The following is a 21,196-nucleotide window of genomic DNA, read 5'->3' as shown; positions in this document are numbered from 1 at the left end:
TCTCTTGTTGGGAGTATATGTTTTAGAAGAAGATGATGAAGATCCAGATGAAAGTCCATACAAGTAATTTAAGTCCATCGCCCACAGTTTGTCTAAAATCGATTGTCAATATCTATAATATAACATACGAACAGTGTTTTAGCACTTCATTTTTAACCCCATACTCCAGCAACATTGCTTATATTTTACATAACTAATATATTTTATTATTAAATAATTTCTAAATAATATTCAATTATTATAAAATATTAATAAAAATGTGTATTATTCTAAACAATATATATTATTATTTTGAATCTTTGATATTTTTTATTTCTGAAAATTATTTAGAATTTTATTTTAGTTAATATACTACTGAGATTTAATACTAACTGAAATGTTAAATGTCGTTTCAATTTTACTAAAACTGGTTTGACTTCTAACCTGATTTTGACATATTTCTATTTTGATTTTGGCAAAATGCGAAACACGAAAACTGTAGTCCTTTGGGTTAGTTTTCTAATTCAACTTAAATCCGCTAGATTGGATGCCGTGTGACAAAGTTATGCATGAATGAGTCACATTTTGAATTTTAGATACCCCAATACATCAAAGTTGTAGGCAATATCCATTGATTCATGTACATCTTTCTCGTCCGACATCCAATTTGGTGATTCATGTTGGATTAAAAAACTAACTCAGAATACTACAAATCCTATTTTTCGGGTTTTGCAAAATTTGGAATAAAAAATGATCAAAATCACATTTAAAGTCGAAACGGTATTATTAAAGCTCGAACGACCTTTATCACATCCCTAATACTACTTAATAAGTATACATAACTAATTTTAAATTTGGTATAATCAATTTCAATAACTTAATTAATATATATATATATATATATATATATATATATATATATATATATATATATATATATATATATATATATATATATATATATATATATATATATATATATGGATAATTACACTTTTGGTCCCTCATGTTTGGCCCGATTTTACTTTTGGTCCCCCTTGTTCCAAAGTGAACAAAGTTCACCTCCAAGTTTCAATTTTAAAAACTTTTGGTCCCCCGCCGTTACATATTCGTTAGCAAGTAACGGAAAACCCTATTTTGGGGTGAAAATTGAAATTTTAAAATCTTTTGGGGTTGAAAATAATTATAAATTTAAATTAGACTACTTATAATTTTTAATAATAAAAGATCAACGAAACAAATTATTTTTTCATATACTTAATATTATTATAATTATACTACTTATAATTTTTTTTATTAACTAAATAAATTATTTTAATCATACTTCATATTGTTTTTAATTATACTACTTATGATAAAAAAATTATTAACAAAAAAATAAATTAACTAAACAAATTATTTTTAATTATACTTAATATTATTATAATTGTACTACTTACAATTAATTTTTTCATAATAAAAAATAAATTAGCTAAACAAGTTATTTTTAATTATACTTAATAGTATTTTTAATTATACTACTTATAATAAAAAATAATAATCATAAAAATAATAAAAAAAAAACTAGCTGAACAAGTCATGTATAATTATACTTAATATTATTATAATTATACTACTTATAATTAATTGTTTAATAATAAAAAAAGAAATTAACTAAATATATTATTGTTCATTATACTTAATATTAGTTGACATTATACTACTTATGATTATTTTCTAATAATCAAAAAGGAAATTAACTAAATCAATTTCATCATACTTAATATTATTAAAAGTTTAATTATAAGTAGTCTATTTTAAATTTCTAATTATTTTTCAGCCCCAAAAAAATTTAAAAATTTAATTTTCGCCTCAAAATAGTGTTTTCCGCTACTTGCTAACGGACATGTAACGGCAGGGACCAAAAGTGTAATTATATATATATATATACATATATATATATATACATATATATATATATATATATATATATATATATATATATATATATATATATATATATATATATATATATATATATATATATATGTATATATATATATATAAATATAAATAAATATAAATATTAAAATTTTATTATTCGTAAAATGATATAATATGTAATTGTTAAATTTTAGTTATTATTAATACTAAGTAAAATAATCAAATTCAACTTTAGTACATTTATTTGCCAAAAAGAAAAAGTAAGACAACATAAAATATTTTTTGATAATAAATATATTATAAAGTACAATATAATATTATTTTAATATTTTTTTGATGTGCTAAATTACAATTTTGGTTTCTCAAATTTGAGAAATCAAACTTATGATTTAGCCAATTTATTAACTATACATTTTGCTCTTAGAGCTCATTTTTTTCCTCTGGGTTTTGTTTATAAAATGTATAATATAAGTTTGCATAGCACTCTTGGAGAGGCCTAATGGTGTCATTAGCTATATATATCGTAACATTTTGTTGGTCTGAACTTGTAAGCAGGCCAATATGTTAATCCTAGTAATGATGTCATTAGTTATATATATGTTTCGTTGTAGGCGGCAACTATATGCAATTACAAAATTTACATAGGGCAAGACCTTATTAGATTTTATACTAAATTAAGTGTAAAAAGACTATAATGACCTTAGTAAAATACAAACAAAATAAAACTTAATTCTATCAATTACTATTGCAAGACCAAATTTAAAAAAAAAAATTGAAAAACGGGAGGGAGGAAAGAAGATGACCACCTGCAGATTCGCCGCCGCGCCGTCGCAGTCGCCGATGATGTCGACTGCCGTCACCGTTGTAGTCGACAGCCGCCACAACTCCCGCCGCCTGCAATTGCTGCCGCTACAACCCCCGCCGCTAAACTTTCGACACACTAGTGTCGAATTTTTCACTAAATTTCGACAATAAGTTGTTGTCGATTATTTGCACTTTTTTCGGCATTCGTGTGTCGATATTTTGTTCAAAATTCAACATCAATGTGTCGATTTTTTATCAATTAAAACGACATGCTGGCGTCGGTTTTTTTAGAAACTGAAAAATTCGACTTTATAATGTTGTTTTTATTGCTAAATATCGACTTGTAAACGTCGAATTTTTGTGTACGCGAAATTATTTTCGAAAAATGAGAAAACGATCACTAAGCTAAAAAAGTACAATATTTCTTATCCCATTGTGTTCTTCGACCTTAGAATCATTCATATTGATGTCTTGTGTGTCCATAATGTCTTTCTTTGCAAGTTTTAGTAAGATTTGAGGATTTTGTTTGATGAAGGTTTTAGGATAATATGAAAGAGTATTTTTGGAGAGAATGTGTACAATGAGTGTGAAGAAGAAGATGTTGTGTTTTGTTTGTGAAAATGAGTTCCCTCTTGTTTTTAGGTCTTGCAATAGCAATTAGGCCTAACTTGAATTAATAATATCAAAATTAATATTGGGGTTATATTTGTAATTTCAGTCTTGCTCTTAGTAAACTTATTTATGTTTTGGTCTTGCATCAAGTAAGGTCTTGCCCTTAGAAATTTTGAGATTGCAAATATTGGCTGCCTTCGTTGTATGCTTCATTAAGATCACTGGTCGTGTTTTATTTTGCCATTGTCTATTAAATTTATTAATTGTCATGCATTCTTGACATATTTTGCGGTTTGTTCTATTGATAAATCTTGATCTGGGTGGAAATTGGAATCGAATTTCTGATTTCCGTCGGTTCCGATCCGAACCTTCTTCAATTTTGGAACAATATTTTTTTTTCGATTTTCATTTTTATCGATTTCAATTTCTGAATTTTTTTCTCTGAAATTTCCAATTTCATTTCAAAAATTACGCTTACTTTATCGAAATTATTATGTGCTTTGTATATTAGGTGACTAAAAAATTGAATTTTTTTGGATTCCGTCTATTCCGATCCGAAAAAAACATGGAATAAGTTGGTATAACGATGTGGATAAATATATGGATGTGGTTATTGAATTGAATAGTTTCTTATAACAATTTAATGAAGAACATTTTTTTCTCAAACTAGCACACACCACGTGCGTTGCACGTGATTACGTATGGTTTTACTTAATATATAACTTATTATTAATTAATAAAAGTTATATACTATATTTTACAAAAAAAATATTTTTAATTAAAATTAAATAAATACAAAACTTCATGTTCTACTTATGTATCAAAACATATGATGAAATAAAAATTATTCTAAAATTGATATCAATAAGAATATAAAACCACAAGAAAATAACTAACATAAATTGTTATATATTAATTCATGCATGGAAAATGTTCACATTAAAATTTCTCTTATTTTGTTGTGATAGTTGATAATTTTCATTATTTTGAATTTTTCTTCATAATTATTATTTGAAACAATTAAGTATTTTTTCGTGTTACTCGTATCTTATGATCACTCTGGTCAATTTTGCCAACATTTTCCTTAAAAAAAAGTGTAAATTTACCACATCAGGGCCCTGATATTTGGTGTAATTACAGCTAGACTGCTCAAATTTGAAAAATGCACATCTCCCTTGAATTTGTGTAGTAGCTAAGACTTAACTCATTTGATCATTTACTTTTTTTAAGTTAATAGTTTTACCTCTGACCAAAGGTTGAGTAAACCATATTGACCTCCCCAGGGCCGGTCCTAGAGTCCGAGAGGCCCAAGGCGAAGAAGGGGAAAAACGAAAAATGAGGCCCCCTTCAACGATATTCATGTTAAAAAAAAAAAACATAATAAAACAACATAAAAAAATACATAATATATTTAAATCCATAATTAATAAATATTCAATACAAAAATACATTTAACAATTATTAAAATATTACCTTTCTTGTCTGCTTAGCTGCAAAATTATCAATTAGGCTCGTAAAATCATGCTTCGCTGTAATATGTTTTTCAATGGATAAAATAACTAATCCATTCAGTCTTTCTTGGGACATAGTTGACCGAAGGTAAGATTTAAGCAACTTCAACTTTGAGAAACTTCTCTCTATAGAGGCAACTATAACACGTACATTGAAGATTATTCTATAAGCAATCCATGCATTCGGGAAACAAGTGTTCATTTCTTTCAAATAATTCAATACTCCAATTGCCTTTTCAATCTATTTTGGCAAAAGTTCTCTTAACATTGTCAATTTTAAAAACAGTTCTCGCCCATTAACATTAGAACATGTACCACATTTCAAATGTTCTTCAAGTTTCACACAACTACTCTCCAAGCTTTCATTATCGACAAGTTTCCATTCTTTTACATTCCACAGAAAACCAAATATGTCTTCAAACTTTTGAAAATCTTCGAATCTTATCCTTAATGAAGTAAGAGCTTGATCAATCACAAAGAAGACAAAGTTTATTCGAAAGGATTCTTCGAATGTTAGGGCAACATCTTCGTTGTTGTTCTCATCAAAGTGTTTTTTTTCGACGGGTAACTCGTTTATCTCGAAATATTGGTTGAATACCCAATTTTTTTCCTATAACTTCAGCTTCATTCCTAGCCTTCTCATATCCAGTTTCTCTATACTTTTCAAAGAGAATAATGAGTCATTTCAACTGTTCCAAAGCAACATCCATATGCATTTCTTCATTTTGAAGAGTCTTGCTAACAATATTCACAAATGATAATAAGTCATACCAAAAAACCAAAGTTAATAAGAACTCAAAATTCTCAAGCTCGTTTGTTACGAAACCAAGAGCCTCACTGGTTGCTGCCCCATCTTCATTGCTATCAGCAAAATCCAATAAAGCATTCCTTATTTCTTCGGTTTGAAAAAGTAATGGTTTTACGCTTTCAAGGCGACTTTCCCATCTTGTTTGTGACAATGGCTTAAGTGTTAGGCCACTCACATTATCTTTTCAGATGCTCCATCGTTTTGTTGAAGCTGAAAACAATATATGCGCTGAATAATGCAAAATTTTTTTTTACCTTGTGAACAACAACCAGCCATATCACTCAGTGCAAGACTGAGACCGTGGCAACCACATGGTACATAGAATGCTTTGGGATTTTGATCCAATAATCTTTTTTGCACACCTTTATGTCTTCCTTTCATATTAGAACCGTTGTCGTATCCCTGGCCTCTTATATGCTTGATATCAAGTTGAAGATTTTTTAACGTCTCTTCAAGTTCGCTGAAAAGTCCAAGTCCTGTGGTATCATCTACTTTGAGAAAACCCAAGAAGTACTCCTCCACTTTCACCAGACTTACCATAACATCTAAACATCGAATCACAAGAGTCATTTGTTCTTTATGACTAGAATCTGTAGTACAATCAAGTATAACTGAGAAATACTTTGCTTTTTATTTTTTTTTTATTTTTTTTTATTTCTCCACTATCGTGCACTTGACCTCGCTTGCCAATAATTGGATCAATTAATTTTGAATTTTGGGACCAAGATAATGAGTGTGAATCTCACTCATTTGGATTCGCGTGACATGCTCCTGCATTATAGGATCAAATATTGCCATCATCTCAATGAATTTCAAAAAAAATTCCATTACCATCTTCGAAAAGTGTCTCATTACTACCACGTAATGCCAAGTTTTGTCGTGAAAGAGTTTTAACAAGAGAAATTATCCTTAATAGGACTTGTCGCCAATAGTCCTTCTCTCTATTCATCTTTTCTTGCAAAGATTTATCAATTGTTTCTCTTTTACGCATTCTCGTCTCTGTTTCAATCCACCAACTCATGCAAATAATAAGATCCTTAGTGCATTCATGACCCTTAAGCCTACTTGAAAGATTTTTCCAAGCATTAAAACCTTCCGTGGCCAATTGCACTTTAACTCCATCTTGCTTGAACAATTTACACAAAAATAAAATATCTTATCTTCAAGTTTTGAGTAGACTAACCATTTCCTCTCTTGCAAGAGAAATCTCTACCTTGATCATCAAGAGGGTACTCAAAGTTGATATCCACAGCTCTTGTAGGACCATTTTCTACTAACAAGTCCTTCATTTTCTGATCTAGTTTAATCCAATTTACCGGGTCGTCTATGTTCAACTGTTTTGTATCTTCTTTTACTTCTTCAAAAGGTAGCCCACTAGCATCTCCAATTTCGATATTCTCTGTTTGGATTTTCTGTTCATTATTGAAACAACATGAATGCCTTCTTCATTGTCAAACTCATTCTCGTGTACTTCTTCCAAATTAAATTCATCTACAACCACAATTTCATCTTCAACTACAACTTCATCTTGAACTCGGTTTATGTGCGGAAAGAAAATTAAAATATCATTCTTTTGCGAGTTTGTACACTCTTCTATTCTTTGTTTTTTTCTTTCTTTTCGCATCCCCGTACTCAAAATTTGTAGGACCCATAGCACTACAAAAAATATAGAAAGATACAAGACCCTAATTATTAAACTCAAAGTACAAACTCATTGATTATCGATAGAAAAAGTAGAAATTATGATAAGTGGACAACAAATTGATAAAATAAATACTATGAGAGCGGAGGCACAAACCTATTTTTTATTCTTGTCTCTCGATCTCTGGTGTATTCTTCCTCTATTTTTTTTTAAGGTTGAAACCCTTGTTTCTTTCTTCTGAGTTTGTGTGCGTGCGTGTGTGTTGCTCTGTATTATTCTTTGATTGTTCCTTTGGCTTTTTTTTTTTTTTTTTTTTTATTTTTAAGATATTAGCAATGTTTTAGTTGGACTCTTTTAAAAAGTCAAAAAAAATAGCTTCTTTTAGTTGGGCCACAACAAGGAAAAAAAAACTGAAAAAATAATCAAAATATGACTTGAACTTGTGGTCCAGATAATTCGAACTCATGACAAACACATTACATATCGAGCTCATGACAAACACATTGCATAGTGCGTTCATCAGTCTCATATTACTCTTTTTTTTCGGGTGTTTTTTAGTCCCAAATTATTTGTAGAGTTCCAATAAAGTATTAATTGCAATTTTTTTTGTATCAATTTTGCCCCTTTACCACTCTTAATTAGTTGATTGAAAAATAATTAATGACAAGTGTATTATAGTTTTACCATGTTATTTTTGGTATAATATATGCATATTTATTGAGTTTTCTTAATATGCTTGCAACCACCCAAAACGACATATAATATATGACATTGGGAGGGAGTATATAATAAGGATAATTATTACATCTAAAGATTAAAAATATATTAAACGTGGAGCCCTGGATTTAAACATACAAAGTCATTTTTATGTTATTATCTATTTAAATATATATGATATTATGATCATTGAAAAACTCTTGAAATATAACTTTAAAGAAAAAACATTGTTGAAATTTAATGTATAAAAATAATTACGATAACAAAAAAATAAAATAAAAGATACAACTATTAACATATTTTTTAGTATACTAGTAGGTCCTTGTCATTAAAATTATATTACTAAAAAAGTAATATACACTATCATTTATTTACTTATTATATTTTTATGTTTATGTTTTTTCTTCATAATTGACTATAGTTAAATCATGTTATCACTTATACTAATAAAATGCATAAATAACAATAGTAAATAAATTTTAAGAATGCATTTAATCTTAATATTTATAATCAATCTTAGTCATTCACAACTATTTTTTCTTATTTCTAGACATATTTCTTATATATGAATATTTATTTTTAATTGTATTTTATTATTTTTTAATATTCCTTAATTAACTTGACATCTACAATGAAAAGTTCACCAATTTGAAAATTAAAAGTACATTAAGTTTTTAATACTCAGCTAAACTTTTTTTACATGAGCGTTCATTTACATATTTATGACATGTCACTGAAAAACTCGTATTATGAGTATTATATGAAATAAATTTTCCTTAAAATTTTAAGAAAATAGACTTTGACTTCCGAAAGAAATTATAATATATTAAAAGATGATCATACTTTTAATATAACATATATAAATATTATTACAGGTAATTGTAAATAGTAATTAATTTGATTTTATGCTATTATTTTTTTATATTTGTGGAATTTACGTAATAAAAGTTATATAAGAATTAATTTAAAATAGTTGAAACTACTTTGGGTATCTAATGCTTAACTTAAAACAAGAGAATTTTTATTTAAATAAATTTTTACATATATATGCTAATAATATTAAGATGATTGGAAAACTCTTGAAATGTAACTGCAAAACTCATTTGTCATAAGCTAAAAGCATATACCATCTTTTGGCCCCACGTACTCTATTTTATTATGTCCCCTAAATAACACACGATACAAAATATTTAGTTTCGTAGGTATACATATTTTGTTTTGTTCATACAATTTTTGTATGTTAATATAACGTATATTGACTGATGCCTTAACACAATTAATGACACTAAAAATCATTATTTATGCATTAGTTAATAGCAAATACATGAACATGCCATAGGATATATAGTCTTTTGGGATTGTCAATATTTGGTGCCCGGAAGGAAAAAGAGTAAAAACGAAAAAATAAAAATAAATAAATAAATAAATAAATAAGTAAAGTGAAAAAAAGAAAAAAAGAAAACTCATTAGATCATTTCTGATGTTTTCTTTTTTTTTTACATATTAATCACAATTCTTAGAGAATCACATGTATGCTCCTCCACTGCTACAACTACAAGTATTTTCTATCTCTTTTGATCGATTTTTAATTTCTAATGTTTTTAAATTGCAAATATGATACTTTGGATTCTTAATGAGTTTGAAGGATTATATATCCAGCATGCATGTATATTGGGGTAAACTGCATAAAACCCCTTTGTGTTTTGGAAAATTTGCACCAAATCCCCATGTGTTAATTATTGCGTAGAATTTCCCTGTGTTTTATTTTATTTTGCATGAAATCCTCTACCCCATTAACAGTTAACACCTAATATTAATGGGATTTTATGCAAGTTTTTCGCAACACAAGGGGGTTTAATGCATGTCATTTACTCCCTCATTTCCTTAATAATTGTCACTTTTGCCATTTTTTTATGTTTCAAATTATTTGTCATTTTACTATTTCCAATGAATTAATCATTGTAATTTTTCAATTTTGCCCTTCTCAATCATAATTAATTAAAATATGGTTAGTTAAAAATCAATTAATGGCTTGGGCATATTAGTGATTTTCTATACTTTTTGTTAATATCTATGCCTATTTATTGATTTTCTTAATTAGGGGTGTGCACGGGTCGGTACGGTTCGGTTTTTGCGATAATCCAAACACGTACCGATAATATCGGTTTTTCATATTTTAAAACCGTGTATGTCGGTTTTTTTTCGGTTTGGTACTAATCGGTTTTTCGGTTTTCGGTGAACGGTATTGGTATCAATTCGATTTATTTTCGGTTTCGGTTTTGTTATCGGTTCGAATCGGTTCGGTATAAAACCGATGCTTGATTAACGGTGAATTCGGACTTCTATCACATTTCTTTGAGAAAATTAGCAAGTAACAATTCAAAACTATTTAATAAAACAAATTTACAACCATTAAAAAAAAAAAAAAAACCTGCTGCCATAAAAAAATAGAATGAGATTACAACTAATAAACTTGATCTCATTAATGCCATCTTCAAAAAAATATTAAGTATGTGAATATGGCCACATTGATTACCAAAAAAACTTGCCGATTTTTACTATATATCAAACGACGTCGTTTTGTATTCCCAAATCGGTTCGGGTCGGTAAATCGGTTCGGCAAAAAAAAATTCTCCATACACATACCGATTTTTTCGGTTTTTAAAAAAATATTTACCGTGTATGCGGTTTGAAGTCGGGACGGTGTATATCGGCACGGTTTTTTCGGTTTTCGGTTTGGTTTTTCGGTTTCTCTGTTTTTATGCTCACCCCTATTCTTAATATGTGTGCAACTAACACAAGTGACAACTATTGAGGGAAGGAGGGAGTACAATAAAAGTGAAATTCATGCAACAAATATTTATTTATTTAAAATTTGAATTATTTTTTCAAATTAAGTCAAACACATTTATTCAAACTTTAAAAGTCGATTTTTCTAAAATTATTAAAATATAGAAAATGATATCAAAACAAAATTCGAATGTTAATATTATTTATATTCTTTTTGACATATAATAAATCCGAGCTAAATTATATAAATATATAACAATTTTGATATTGTAAATATATAGATTTGAATATTTTTAATAAATTAAAATTTTATTCAAAATTGGAAATATCCAAAATTTTATTTAGTTTCAATTTTGATGTAAATGTGATTTTGTAGAAAAAATGTTTGGAATCAAATTTTGGAAACCCAAATGAGAAAAAGAAAATGTTCGAAAAACTTAATATTTTGAATTGAAACGGCAAAATAAAATGATATAAAAAAATACTTAGCTTGTAAGAAATTTCACCCTTACCATTAGTCTTTATTTTTTTTCATATTACATTCGAATATATGTGTTTGACTTAATTTGAAAAAATATTCAAATTTTAAATAAATAAATTATTTTTGCATAACTCCCCCTTATATTGAAGAAAAATGCACCAAACCCCCTTGTGTTGCTATAAATTTGCATGAAATTCTCTCAATAGTTAACGGTGTTAATTTATAATGGAATAGGGGATTTCATGCAAGATATAAAACACAGGGAAATTGTATGCAATAAATTAACACAGGAGAGTTTGGTGCATGTTTTTTTATAACATAAGGGATTTTTATGCAGCTTACCCTGAATATTGTGGGCAATTAATGTTGATCATGTAATCATCGGGAACAAGCCTTAGCCATAGGTTTAGTATAAATATGTTACGTGGTATCATCAAGAGTGAAGTTCTTTCTATAAAATTAAACAAATTTGATGTTTCATTATTAATCTGATGTTGAAGGGTTAACATGCCGATAAAAAAAATGACATCGAAAGTCTAATGACGCAAAATGCGGTGTGATAAATCGTAAATCCAACTCCCAACTTTCTATTTAACAACAATTTTGCAGAATATATGGTGGTTTTATGTTTGTTTGTGTTGAAGGTTTAGTTTATATATAGGGGAGTAGCTATTAATCTTTACATTGCATATAGTTTTTCCCATTTTTTTATGTACGCGGGGACGTAAAATGGAAAACCTGCTCATAACATCTTTAAATTAGCTTTTTTAATTGACTAGTTGGAGCTTATTTTATGTTCGATTCCACAACAAAAAATTAAAACTCCACGCTCTAACTATGTATTGAATTGATAAACAAAGGCACAGTTTAAATCAACTATAACTTCAATGTTTAATCACTCTTCATCATTTTATGGGTAATCATTATGGGATTCATTCATCTAATTACTTATTAAAACAACTATTTGCATGTTATTCGAAGAAAAACTAACGATGCAATGTAAGCCTAAAATAAGTTCCTTCCATAATTCTTATAAGTTATATTTTATGCATATTTTTCAAGTTATAAGCGATATCTTCTTTTGTTGGGAGGTATAATTTTCTCAATAATTATTTTTTCACTACGTTTTAAGAGAAGTCACAATGTGATCAAGTAAATGTGATAAAAAATTCCAGGATCGTGTATCAAGTTGAAGATTAATTAGCCAGAGTTCTGTGGGGACAGCGACCAAGCAACCATCAATGGCGCCATAGCACAAATAATACATGATATTTCATTTGCAATTTTTTAAGGAACCATAGAAAACATGTTATACACACACAACTAACAACGTTTAGAGCAACACAACTAAAAAAAATACTTCAATTGTTAGAGCAATAGAAGTTGGCTCGTGTTTGGGGGACAAATTAGGCTCATGATGCAATTATATATGATTTAATTTTTTTCAATTCTCTATCTTCTAAATTTGGGCTGCTACATTGTTTGTTTGTGACAATCTTATGTTTTTATCTTCACTTACTTGTTACTTTATGGTCTTTATATGGTTTATCTTTACCAATTGTATAATTATTTGAATTTTTATCACGTATCTCAAATTCTATAAATTTTAGTTATTGTTCTATGAAATTAAACAATGTTAAGTGCAACTGTTTCTTAAAGATCATTTTCAAAAAATCGTGCTTGTTTGGAAATTTTGATCTATTAGAATAAATCTTGATAGTAAATACAAATAACCTTTTAAGGTAGTTATGATGGTGACGGGAATAAGAAACTGATAAATATATAGGGTTGAATACAGTTTGCACCCTTAGAGTATAGGGGCTGTAATATTTGCACCCTTGAAATATCAAATGTAACACTCACTCGGTCACCGCCTCCATTCATAGATATAATAATAAAATGTTGACTTTAATGACGTGACATATTTTCTTCTCATAATGCCCTTCGAATCATTATAAATATGAAGATGAATATTGAATAATATTTAAAAAAAAAATAAAATCTTGAATTAAATTTCATTATAATATAAAAAAACCTAATTTAATTTCTTGGAAAAATCTAAATTTTCCGTCAAATATTTTATGTTTATCTTCATTGATGTTTAATATTTAATAACAGTAAATTTTGAATAAGATATGCAACAAATTATAGATATTTGCAAGTGATATGTACTGATCGTAAAAACATCCCCAGAATATTGTATGGCTACAATGAACATAGCAAATAGTCGCATGATTTATACATTCAAATGTTTACACCGACAATAAAGGGAAAGTGAAAAATAAATATTGAAATTAAACTAAATTCGATTTTTTTTCTCTGTAGCAAATGTTTTCTTTCATATTCATCATTAATTTAAGGGGTAATATGCACGACACTCCTCAAATCAAACCTAATTAAATGTGAATGACAACCTTAATTAAATTATTTTAACTAAATTCTTAGTTCAAAACAAAATTTTATATACATCCTTTTATTTTCTTTTAACCTGAAAATACCCTTAATATACATAATAAAAAATCACGTGATTTCCTCACTCTCTCTCTTTGTTTGCGCCGCCATAACTCCTCCCCTTCTCTCTCTTTCTCTTCTTCTCGTTCTATATTTTTTTGTGCCACCCAACAACTCCCCTGTTGGGAATCGGACACGTGTACGCAGCGGAAAACAAAAAATTTATGCGATTTAAACAAATTTAAAACACATAAACACATGCCCGATAATTGAAATCAATTAATTGCGTACCTTTGCGCTTCCAGTGAAATTAAAAACAACATACATGCTTAATTACTTAATCAGAATTAAATCAATTAGCATGCTCGCGTTCAAATCAAATAATCATGCTCGCAATGAATAAACAATTTCATGTAGTCACATAAAATCGTACAAGAATGAACATATATATTCAATTTAAACGTAACCGAATCTATCGACAATTGATTCGAAAGTTTACCTCTTGAAGCGTGAGGTAGGCACACTTAGCAAAGGTAGATTGCCACGGAAACCAATCCGTGCAACCCGGGGCAGCAACGGCGGAACGGCAGCAGCTACTAGACGAGCTACGGTGGCGCGTGTGGCTCACGCGCTGTCTTCGGGCGGCGCGTGGGAATGCGTGCGGCGTCGGCTCGTGTGCTGCTCCTCGATTCTTCGATCTTCGATCTTCCTCCTCTCGCATTTCACCTCGTATACTTCGATCTACTAAACACGTGGCACTAGACACGTAATAGTTAGAATAACGGAAGAATAGAAAGAAGGAAAGAACTACCAATGTGAATCGGCCAAGAGATGGCCGATTCCGGCAAGAATCAGGCGACGGCGATGATGGTGGCCGCGGTGGAGAGTGGCCGAGAGAGAGGGGGAGCAGCTTTAGGGTTTGTGTGTGTTGTTTTTGTGTGCAAGACCTATAAATCAAGTATTTATAGTGTCTTGCATAAAATCCTAACGGGCTTAAGTTGGACCGGACCCAACAACTTAAGTTCGTTACTTCTTTTACTTGCTCGTCTCTCTCAATTCAATGATCGGAAAATCGTAACGATTATATTTTCGGAATCACTATAATGTCCTCGTCATTACGAGTGCCAACTGTCTATTTCCAACTTTCCAAAAGTGGAAACCCTAATTCAGTGCACTTTCTAAATTTGGAAACTTCCCGATTTAGAAAGTCCACTAATATGTTTGCTTATTCTTTTCCTTTTCTTATTCTCATTCATAATTCCAAATTACGAATGTCGGACCCAATCATATTGGCTTCCAATCATGCAAAGATAAACAATTTTATCTCTGACCGTTTATTCAAAGATCTCATGTGCACGAGCAGTGTGACCCTCGATGGTTCAGGTGTAAGCTAGCCGTGGGTCCACAACCCTTTGTGGTCAAAACTCGTCCATTAGAGTTACGATTAAGATGAAGCTTGTTTCACCTTAATCACCCAACGAATCAAGATTGGCGTCTAGCAACTACGCGTCATGATTCCCTAGATACAAATGAAGTGCCTGCAAGAACCTTCAGATATAATTAACGTACAGTACGATCCCTTCGATTCATATGTCCCGATTGAACTAGAGGCATTGGTTCATCGAGACCTCTTTATTTGTTCAATGACCGTGCGATCGTTCTAAGTGTTGTAATTGTTACGTGCATGACTTAGAGAATCGAATTCTCTAATCATCACTTAGTCAGCTCTGGCCAGAGACTTAAAATGATTACAAACTATCAAAACACACAGGACATCCAAGACTATTCTAGCGATCGAATCCCCGACTACAATGCACAGACCTCCCACTAGATTTCGGACTGCACGAACACTGGCCCTTGGGATGGTCCTCGGTGGAACTCAGGGACAGGTCACGATACAGCTGGTCTTCTAGTGAAGTCACGGTGATGTTTAGGTCATAAGGACTAATGGTGTACAACAATACCATAGATATCTCTACTCGATTATTGGGAACCACTTAGAGATTTCTAGGGTGAGGGAGTTCAGTGAACTCGTCACTTTACGAGCACCCACTTATGCATGCCGATATCACAATACCGTTTACTGATGAGATGCAATACACATACACTAAGTGCTAGTCTCTTAATGGGAAATGCCGATATCCTCATTGGTGGCGTAACCCTTCGACTAGGAACACGTTTAACAGTTATAATACTTAAGTAAATATCTCACGATCCTAACGATCAATTACTAGTACTTGTAATAACTGTAAGGACTATATCTATGCTTGTGACAAAGGGACAAATATATAGAATGCCAATTTGTTTTATCATTAATACGAATAAAGGTTCGTTTATTACCATAATAAATACGAAAGACCACAACCACATGTTGGCTTGTTAGTCACCTACTCTAACATCCCCTTCACTCTGTTTTTTTTGTTTGTTCTTGTTTTTATATATTTTAGTAGATCTGAATTTTTTATCTTTTGAGGTGGAGAACAACCGATCTACAACCAGCGGTGGTGGCTATTACGGAAGAGGCGATTGCATCACCATTTGTGCGCCTGGTTAGGGGGCGGCAGAGAAGGGTTGCTGATGTGTTTCGACGTCATTGATCTGCTTGTTGCACGTTTTCGAAGGCGACTAGGGCTGGTTGTGAATACATGGTACATGTGTGTGTAGTTGCTTATGAGGCGATGACGGCTCAATGGTGGCTGTTCTTCGTCTGCTGGCGGTGCTGGGGTTTAAAGGGTGAAATAATAATTTTCAAAATAACTAACGTAGTCTACGGGGTCTGACGGCGCTGTGATTTTAAAGGTCGGCCCTAAGGTTCAAGAGGGCGAATCTAGGGTTTCAGGGTGACTATAGTTATCTATAGAGTACTACAAGAGACTATGGGTTACTACGGATGACTATAAATAATATATATATATATATATATATATATATATATATATATATATATATATATATATATATATATATATATATATATATATATATATATATATATATACATACACGCGGGCAACAAATTGTATGTTTTGATGTTGTATGAATATAAACAAACGTTTGATGTATCGTATGATGAAAATTCTGTTATAATCATTCATTAATGATTCATCAGTGGAACATAGTAAACTAAGTATACTTACTACACAAAAAAGTAAATAAAAAATAAGCAAATAACTTTACTGTTGAATAATTTTCCAAATGCATTGAATCAGCTTGTACCAGTAGATTGAAAAATTAAACTAGGAACAAAATCATCAACTATGTCTTTCATGTTGAGCTTAAACGTAATTAGATTTAATAACTTAGTTAATGCAATCAAAACTAAACTATAGACAACATACCATTGGAAAAGGGCATCTCTACATCTCGCATCATAACTAAGACCTTCTCCACTACCTCGTTTTGGTCCTGTTTTTACACAATCAGAACGTTAAGAAAAATAATTCAATTTTGCGAGGCGTAGAGTGTTCATACAACTGCATATAATGATATACATAGTAATACGCTTAGATACTTAATAACCACAATCAAGGGACATAATAGTTCTTACTAAACTTATTATATAAAATCACAGCACAAATTATTAAAAATACTAAAGCACATACATTAAGTTCACCTCTTATAAAGCCAAGATACCAAGTTTTCTATCTAATTGCAAAGAAAGTGGAGATTAATAACAATAAAGTTAAAGGCTATTATACATTGCTTGAAAATAGTAGTGGCTTTCCATGATAGGGTCGTCAATAACTGGTTTCCTATTTGCCACTATAAATAGAAAGCAATACATTATTTATTTGATCCTTCTACTTTACTAAAGATGAACAAAAAACGGAGAATACCATTACTATTGGGAAAATAACAAACAAGCTACTTATTTTAAAGGCAAAACAAACTATTCATATAATCCAACTTTTTATTCAAACACCATTAATAAATATTTTAATTACAAAAAATATAAGTTTTATATGTTTTGAAAAAAAACGCTATTATTGATCATGACTCTTAGTTTTACGGGCTAATCCGACGTCAGAAATTCAAATTTCACCAACATAGTTAGTGATTATTAATTTTGAATTAATAAATAAGCGAGAAAAATAAAAATCTAAACTGCAACTTAACTATAGATAAACATGATTATCAATCTCTATACCTTAAACTATTGAGAAATTAGTAAATACTCACCATCAATTTTGAAATACTTATTTGTAAACAACATTAGTTGTAATATTTGAAGTATATCCTTCTTTGTCGGTTATAAGTTTTTCAAACCAGTGCGCTTGGTAACCGTTGAAACAACGATGTATAGCTGACCACGTGAAAAAACGGGTTTCGGAAGATAAACACCAATATGTTGGAGAGATTTTCCCTGACTTTTGCTTATAGTCATAGAAAAGGAAAGGCAAATAGGAAACTGTCGACATTGAAAGTGGAAAGAAATTTTCTTATCCGATAGTGTTAACGTCAATCTTGGAATTAAAACCTTATGTCTAATGTTAATACTTCAGATAATTTGGGCTTCCAAAACACGATTTCCTAATCGAGTAATTGAGAGTCTTGTGCCATTGCACAATTCTGATGACTGATCTATATTTCTCAACAACATTACTAGAACACCTTTCTTTAGTTTCAATTTATGGTTCGGTATACCTGACAATGTAAGAGAATTCAAAAATTCCGGTGTATGAATGTCTTTCTTTGTAGTACGAAAACTGCTATTGGCTGTACACGGGCTATCAAAACTCAAATATATTTGCTCTTCATCAGGAACCAAAGATAGCATGTAATCGTTTACAACTTCAACGATCTCATTTGTCTGTGCCAATATCGCTCTTTCTTCAAAATAATTATGATCATTCAATTTGGTAAGAAATGATGGATAAATTTCTTCTACAATAGAAGCCAACAAGTTACTTGACGACTTTATTAGTAGATCATTAGGAATTTCAATGTATACGACACCATCATTTGGATCACCATTAGTACCGTCGCCTATGCTCAATACCCAATCAGAGAAGCTCTTTATTTTTTCATAATTCAAATTTCCTGAATGAAGCCTCGTATTTCTAGTTAAGGTTAAAACCTCAGAGTTAATCCATAAATATGAGAAATTCAAAGCGGCTGATACAACTTGTTGTCTTGATCCTTTTGGTATAACATGTAGTATTTGTCTAAAATCACCGCCCAAAACAACTACTTTCCCCCTGAAAGGTCTGTATTCTCTCTCTAGATCGATGACCCTTAATATATCCTTTAAAGACCTATCTACAGCCTCAAAACAATGTTTGTGGATCATTGGAGCTTCATCCCAAATGATAAGTTTAGATTTGATTATTAACTCTAATAACGGGGTCCCAACTGCAATGTTGCAAGTAGAATCTTCATTAAGGTTAAATGGGATCGCAAACCTCGAGTGTGCTGTTCTTCCACCAGAATTGAGTAAGGCTGCTATCCCACTCGAAGCAACCGTTAACACAATTTCACCTTTTTAACTTAGAGCTGCTGAGAGTGTTCTCTAAACAAATGTCTTATGAGTACCACCATATCCATACAAAAAAAAAAAAGAGGCCCTCTTGTTTGTTATGGATCCTACTCATTATTTTCTCATAGCCCTTTGTTCTTCAGTAAGACATGTTAATAATCTAGAATGCTCAGCAGCTAATGCAATTCTGTCATAATTAAGCTCATCAAAGATAAGTCTATTTTGTACATGTGTTAGCAAAGACATATCTGGGGAAGGCATTGTTGAAAATTCAGCCAAACTCCTATTATTGCTCCTCAAAATATTCTATATGGCTAAAGCAAAGTTTTGCGACTCATCTTCGGTAAGATGCAACTCTGTAATACAAAAGAATATATATTAGAATTACAAAGTGTAATCTTAATTAAAGAAAAAAATGATAATAATTGACAATAATATTTAAAATAATGGCTAGGAGATAAAATATGAATTTAATATTTAAAATTATATTTAAAATAATATTTAGGAGATAAAAATTTGATAAAAAATTGAAAATAATATTAAAGATGATATTTAGGAGATTAAAATTTGATAAAAATCGAAAACAATATTTAGGAAATTCTGATAAAAATTGAAAATAATATTTAGGAGATAAAAATCTGATAAAAATCGAAAATACTATTTAGGAGACAATTTTTTTATAAAATCGAAAATAATATTTAAAATAATGCTACAACAATGTTTTGCAACTCATCTTCAGAGATGCAACTCTGTAATAGAAAAGAATATATATATATTAGAATTACAAAGTGAAATAAGAGTATTGCTCTTTGTCTGTGTAACATATCATCACTTAAGTGATGCCATATTGCATTCCAAACCACTTCTGGTCTAGAAATTTGATTTGACAACAATAATATTGTGAACATCCTTCTTAGAAAGTTACCGGTCCCCCATTCACTTGCTTCCCCAATCCCGTCAATATACTCGTTGTCATCATCTAATAAACGGATAGCATAGCAAGCATCTTCAAACGTAGGATAACGAACATTATTGATTGTTCTTAACTCCTCAAAAGAAGAAGGACCTTTAGCTATATTGAGTAACATTCTCAAATAATATATTTCGCCACTTCCTGGAGTTACAAAATGAATTCTGCCAACTGCAAACATTTTCTTCCGTGGAGACCACTCATGTCGAGGTTGTTTTCAAACAAATTTCGCAGGAAATTGTGCATATTTAAGTGTTTTTGCTTCAAGATATTTTCTGTTTGTTAGCATTCATGCCACAAACTTTGATTGGTGTATATAGCGCCTGCCAAGAATTGATTCTATACGCTCATCACAGCAAAAACAACAACTTGTTCATCAGGCAAGTGAATTGGCAAACCTTCAACAACCGGTTCTCTGTAAAGAACATCAACTGAAACAACTTTACATACTGCCTCACATGGTGATAGGTACTTGCAATCGTAGTACACCTTTATTTCATCTTGGTGTTGTGGGTTGTTATTCGTCGAGTCCTGATAAAAACTCGCAGTGACACGATCATTACCTTTGTTCACATATTTGAAGAGGTACTTAATTGATCTCGATTGATTGGACCACTCAACATTGGTATTTGTCTTATATCTTTTCATCAAATATGGATTATGAGGAACCATTATTATCAAGAAAATCTTTACCCTTTTTAATAACTCTTCCACTGTCTTTTCTTCTATATAATGGATAACCATCATCATCATGCGTTGTTACATCACTAAATTGTGTTGGGAAGTGCTTCGTACACCTTCCATTTTGCATGCACAAAGCATTTGGATTCAATACACCACATGGTACATGAATCATGAGAGAACTTACACAACTATGAAGTATAGGGTCTTCATATTCATCCGGAATTTCAGCAGATATTATTCTGTCAATATCTTCTAAATTTTGACATTTGTTATTGGGATGCAACAAAATTAGAATATGAGCATATGGTAACCCATGTTTTTGAAATTCAATCGTGAAAGAATTTATGG

General features: G+C 30.4%; 2 protein-coding genes across 2 annotated transcripts; both read right to left on the bottom strand.

Moving 5' to 3' along the window:
• Nucleotides 1-5,070: 5,070 nt before the first annotated feature.
• Nucleotides 5,071-6,207, bottom strand: LOC105967958 (uncharacterized). Its single transcript, XM_088819008.1, has 4 exons — nt 5,892-6,207; nt 5,609-5,724; nt 5,428-5,488; nt 5,071-5,291 (listed from the first exon to the last, which is right to left on the bottom strand). Exons 1-4 carry the CDS (start codon nt 6,205-6,207, stop codon nt 5,071-5,073), a joined length of 714 nt encoding a protein of 237 aa, XP_088675134.1.
• A 10,634-nt stretch (nt 6,208-16,841) lies between these two features.
• Nucleotides 16,842-20,836, bottom strand: LOC148770148 (uncharacterized). The gene is made up of 5 exons (XM_088819007.1): nt 20,563-20,836; nt 20,120-20,266; nt 18,363-19,157; nt 17,057-17,123; nt 16,842-16,854 (listed from the first exon to the last, which is right to left on the bottom strand). The coding sequence occupies exons 1-5, from the start codon at nt 20,834-20,836 to the stop codon at nt 16,842-16,844; spliced, it is 1,296 nt and encodes a 431-aa protein (XP_088675133.1).
• Between the last annotated feature and the right edge of the window lie 360 nt (nt 20,837-21,196).

Source organism: Erythranthe guttata, chromosome 6 (assembly GCF_056151865.1).
Source record: "Erythranthe guttata isolate IM_541 chromosome 6, IM_541, whole genome shotgun sequence".
Classification (NCBI taxonomy): domain Eukaryota; kingdom Viridiplantae; phylum Streptophyta; class Magnoliopsida; order Lamiales; family Phrymaceae; genus Erythranthe; species Erythranthe guttata.
This window is presented reverse-complemented; position numbering and strand designations above follow the sequence as displayed.

What these genes read in the sequence shown, in the direction of transcription:
- LOC148770148 (XM_088819007.1), bottom strand. Translation starts at nt 20,836, where the DNA reads ATGGTTCCTCATAATCCATATTTGATGAAAAGATATAAGACAAATACC. An exon ending in CAGAGAACCGGTTGTTGAAG is followed by an intron (nt 20,267 to 20,562) that starts GTTTGCCAATTC and finishes TACTCAATATAG; the next exon opens with CTAAAGGTCCTTCTTCTTTT. An exon ending in AGCAAGTGAATGGGGGACCG is followed by an intron (nt 19,158 to 20,119) that starts GTAACTTTCTAA and finishes GTGGGATAGCAG; the next exon opens with CCTTACTCAATTCTGGTGGA.
- LOC105967958 (XM_088819008.1), bottom strand. Translation starts at nt 6,207, where the DNA reads ATGACTCTTGTGATTCGATGTTTAGATGTTATGGTAAGTCTGGTGAAA. An exon ending in GGCTGGTTGTTGTTCACAAG is followed by an intron (nt 5,725 to 5,891) that starts GTAAAAAAAAAT and finishes TTCAAACCGAAG; the next exon opens with AAATAAGGAATGCTTTATTG. An exon ending in AGTTATAGGAAAAAAATTGG is followed by an intron (nt 5,292 to 5,427) that starts GTATTCAACCAA and finishes TGATTGATCAAG; the next exon opens with CTCTTACTTCATTAAGGATA.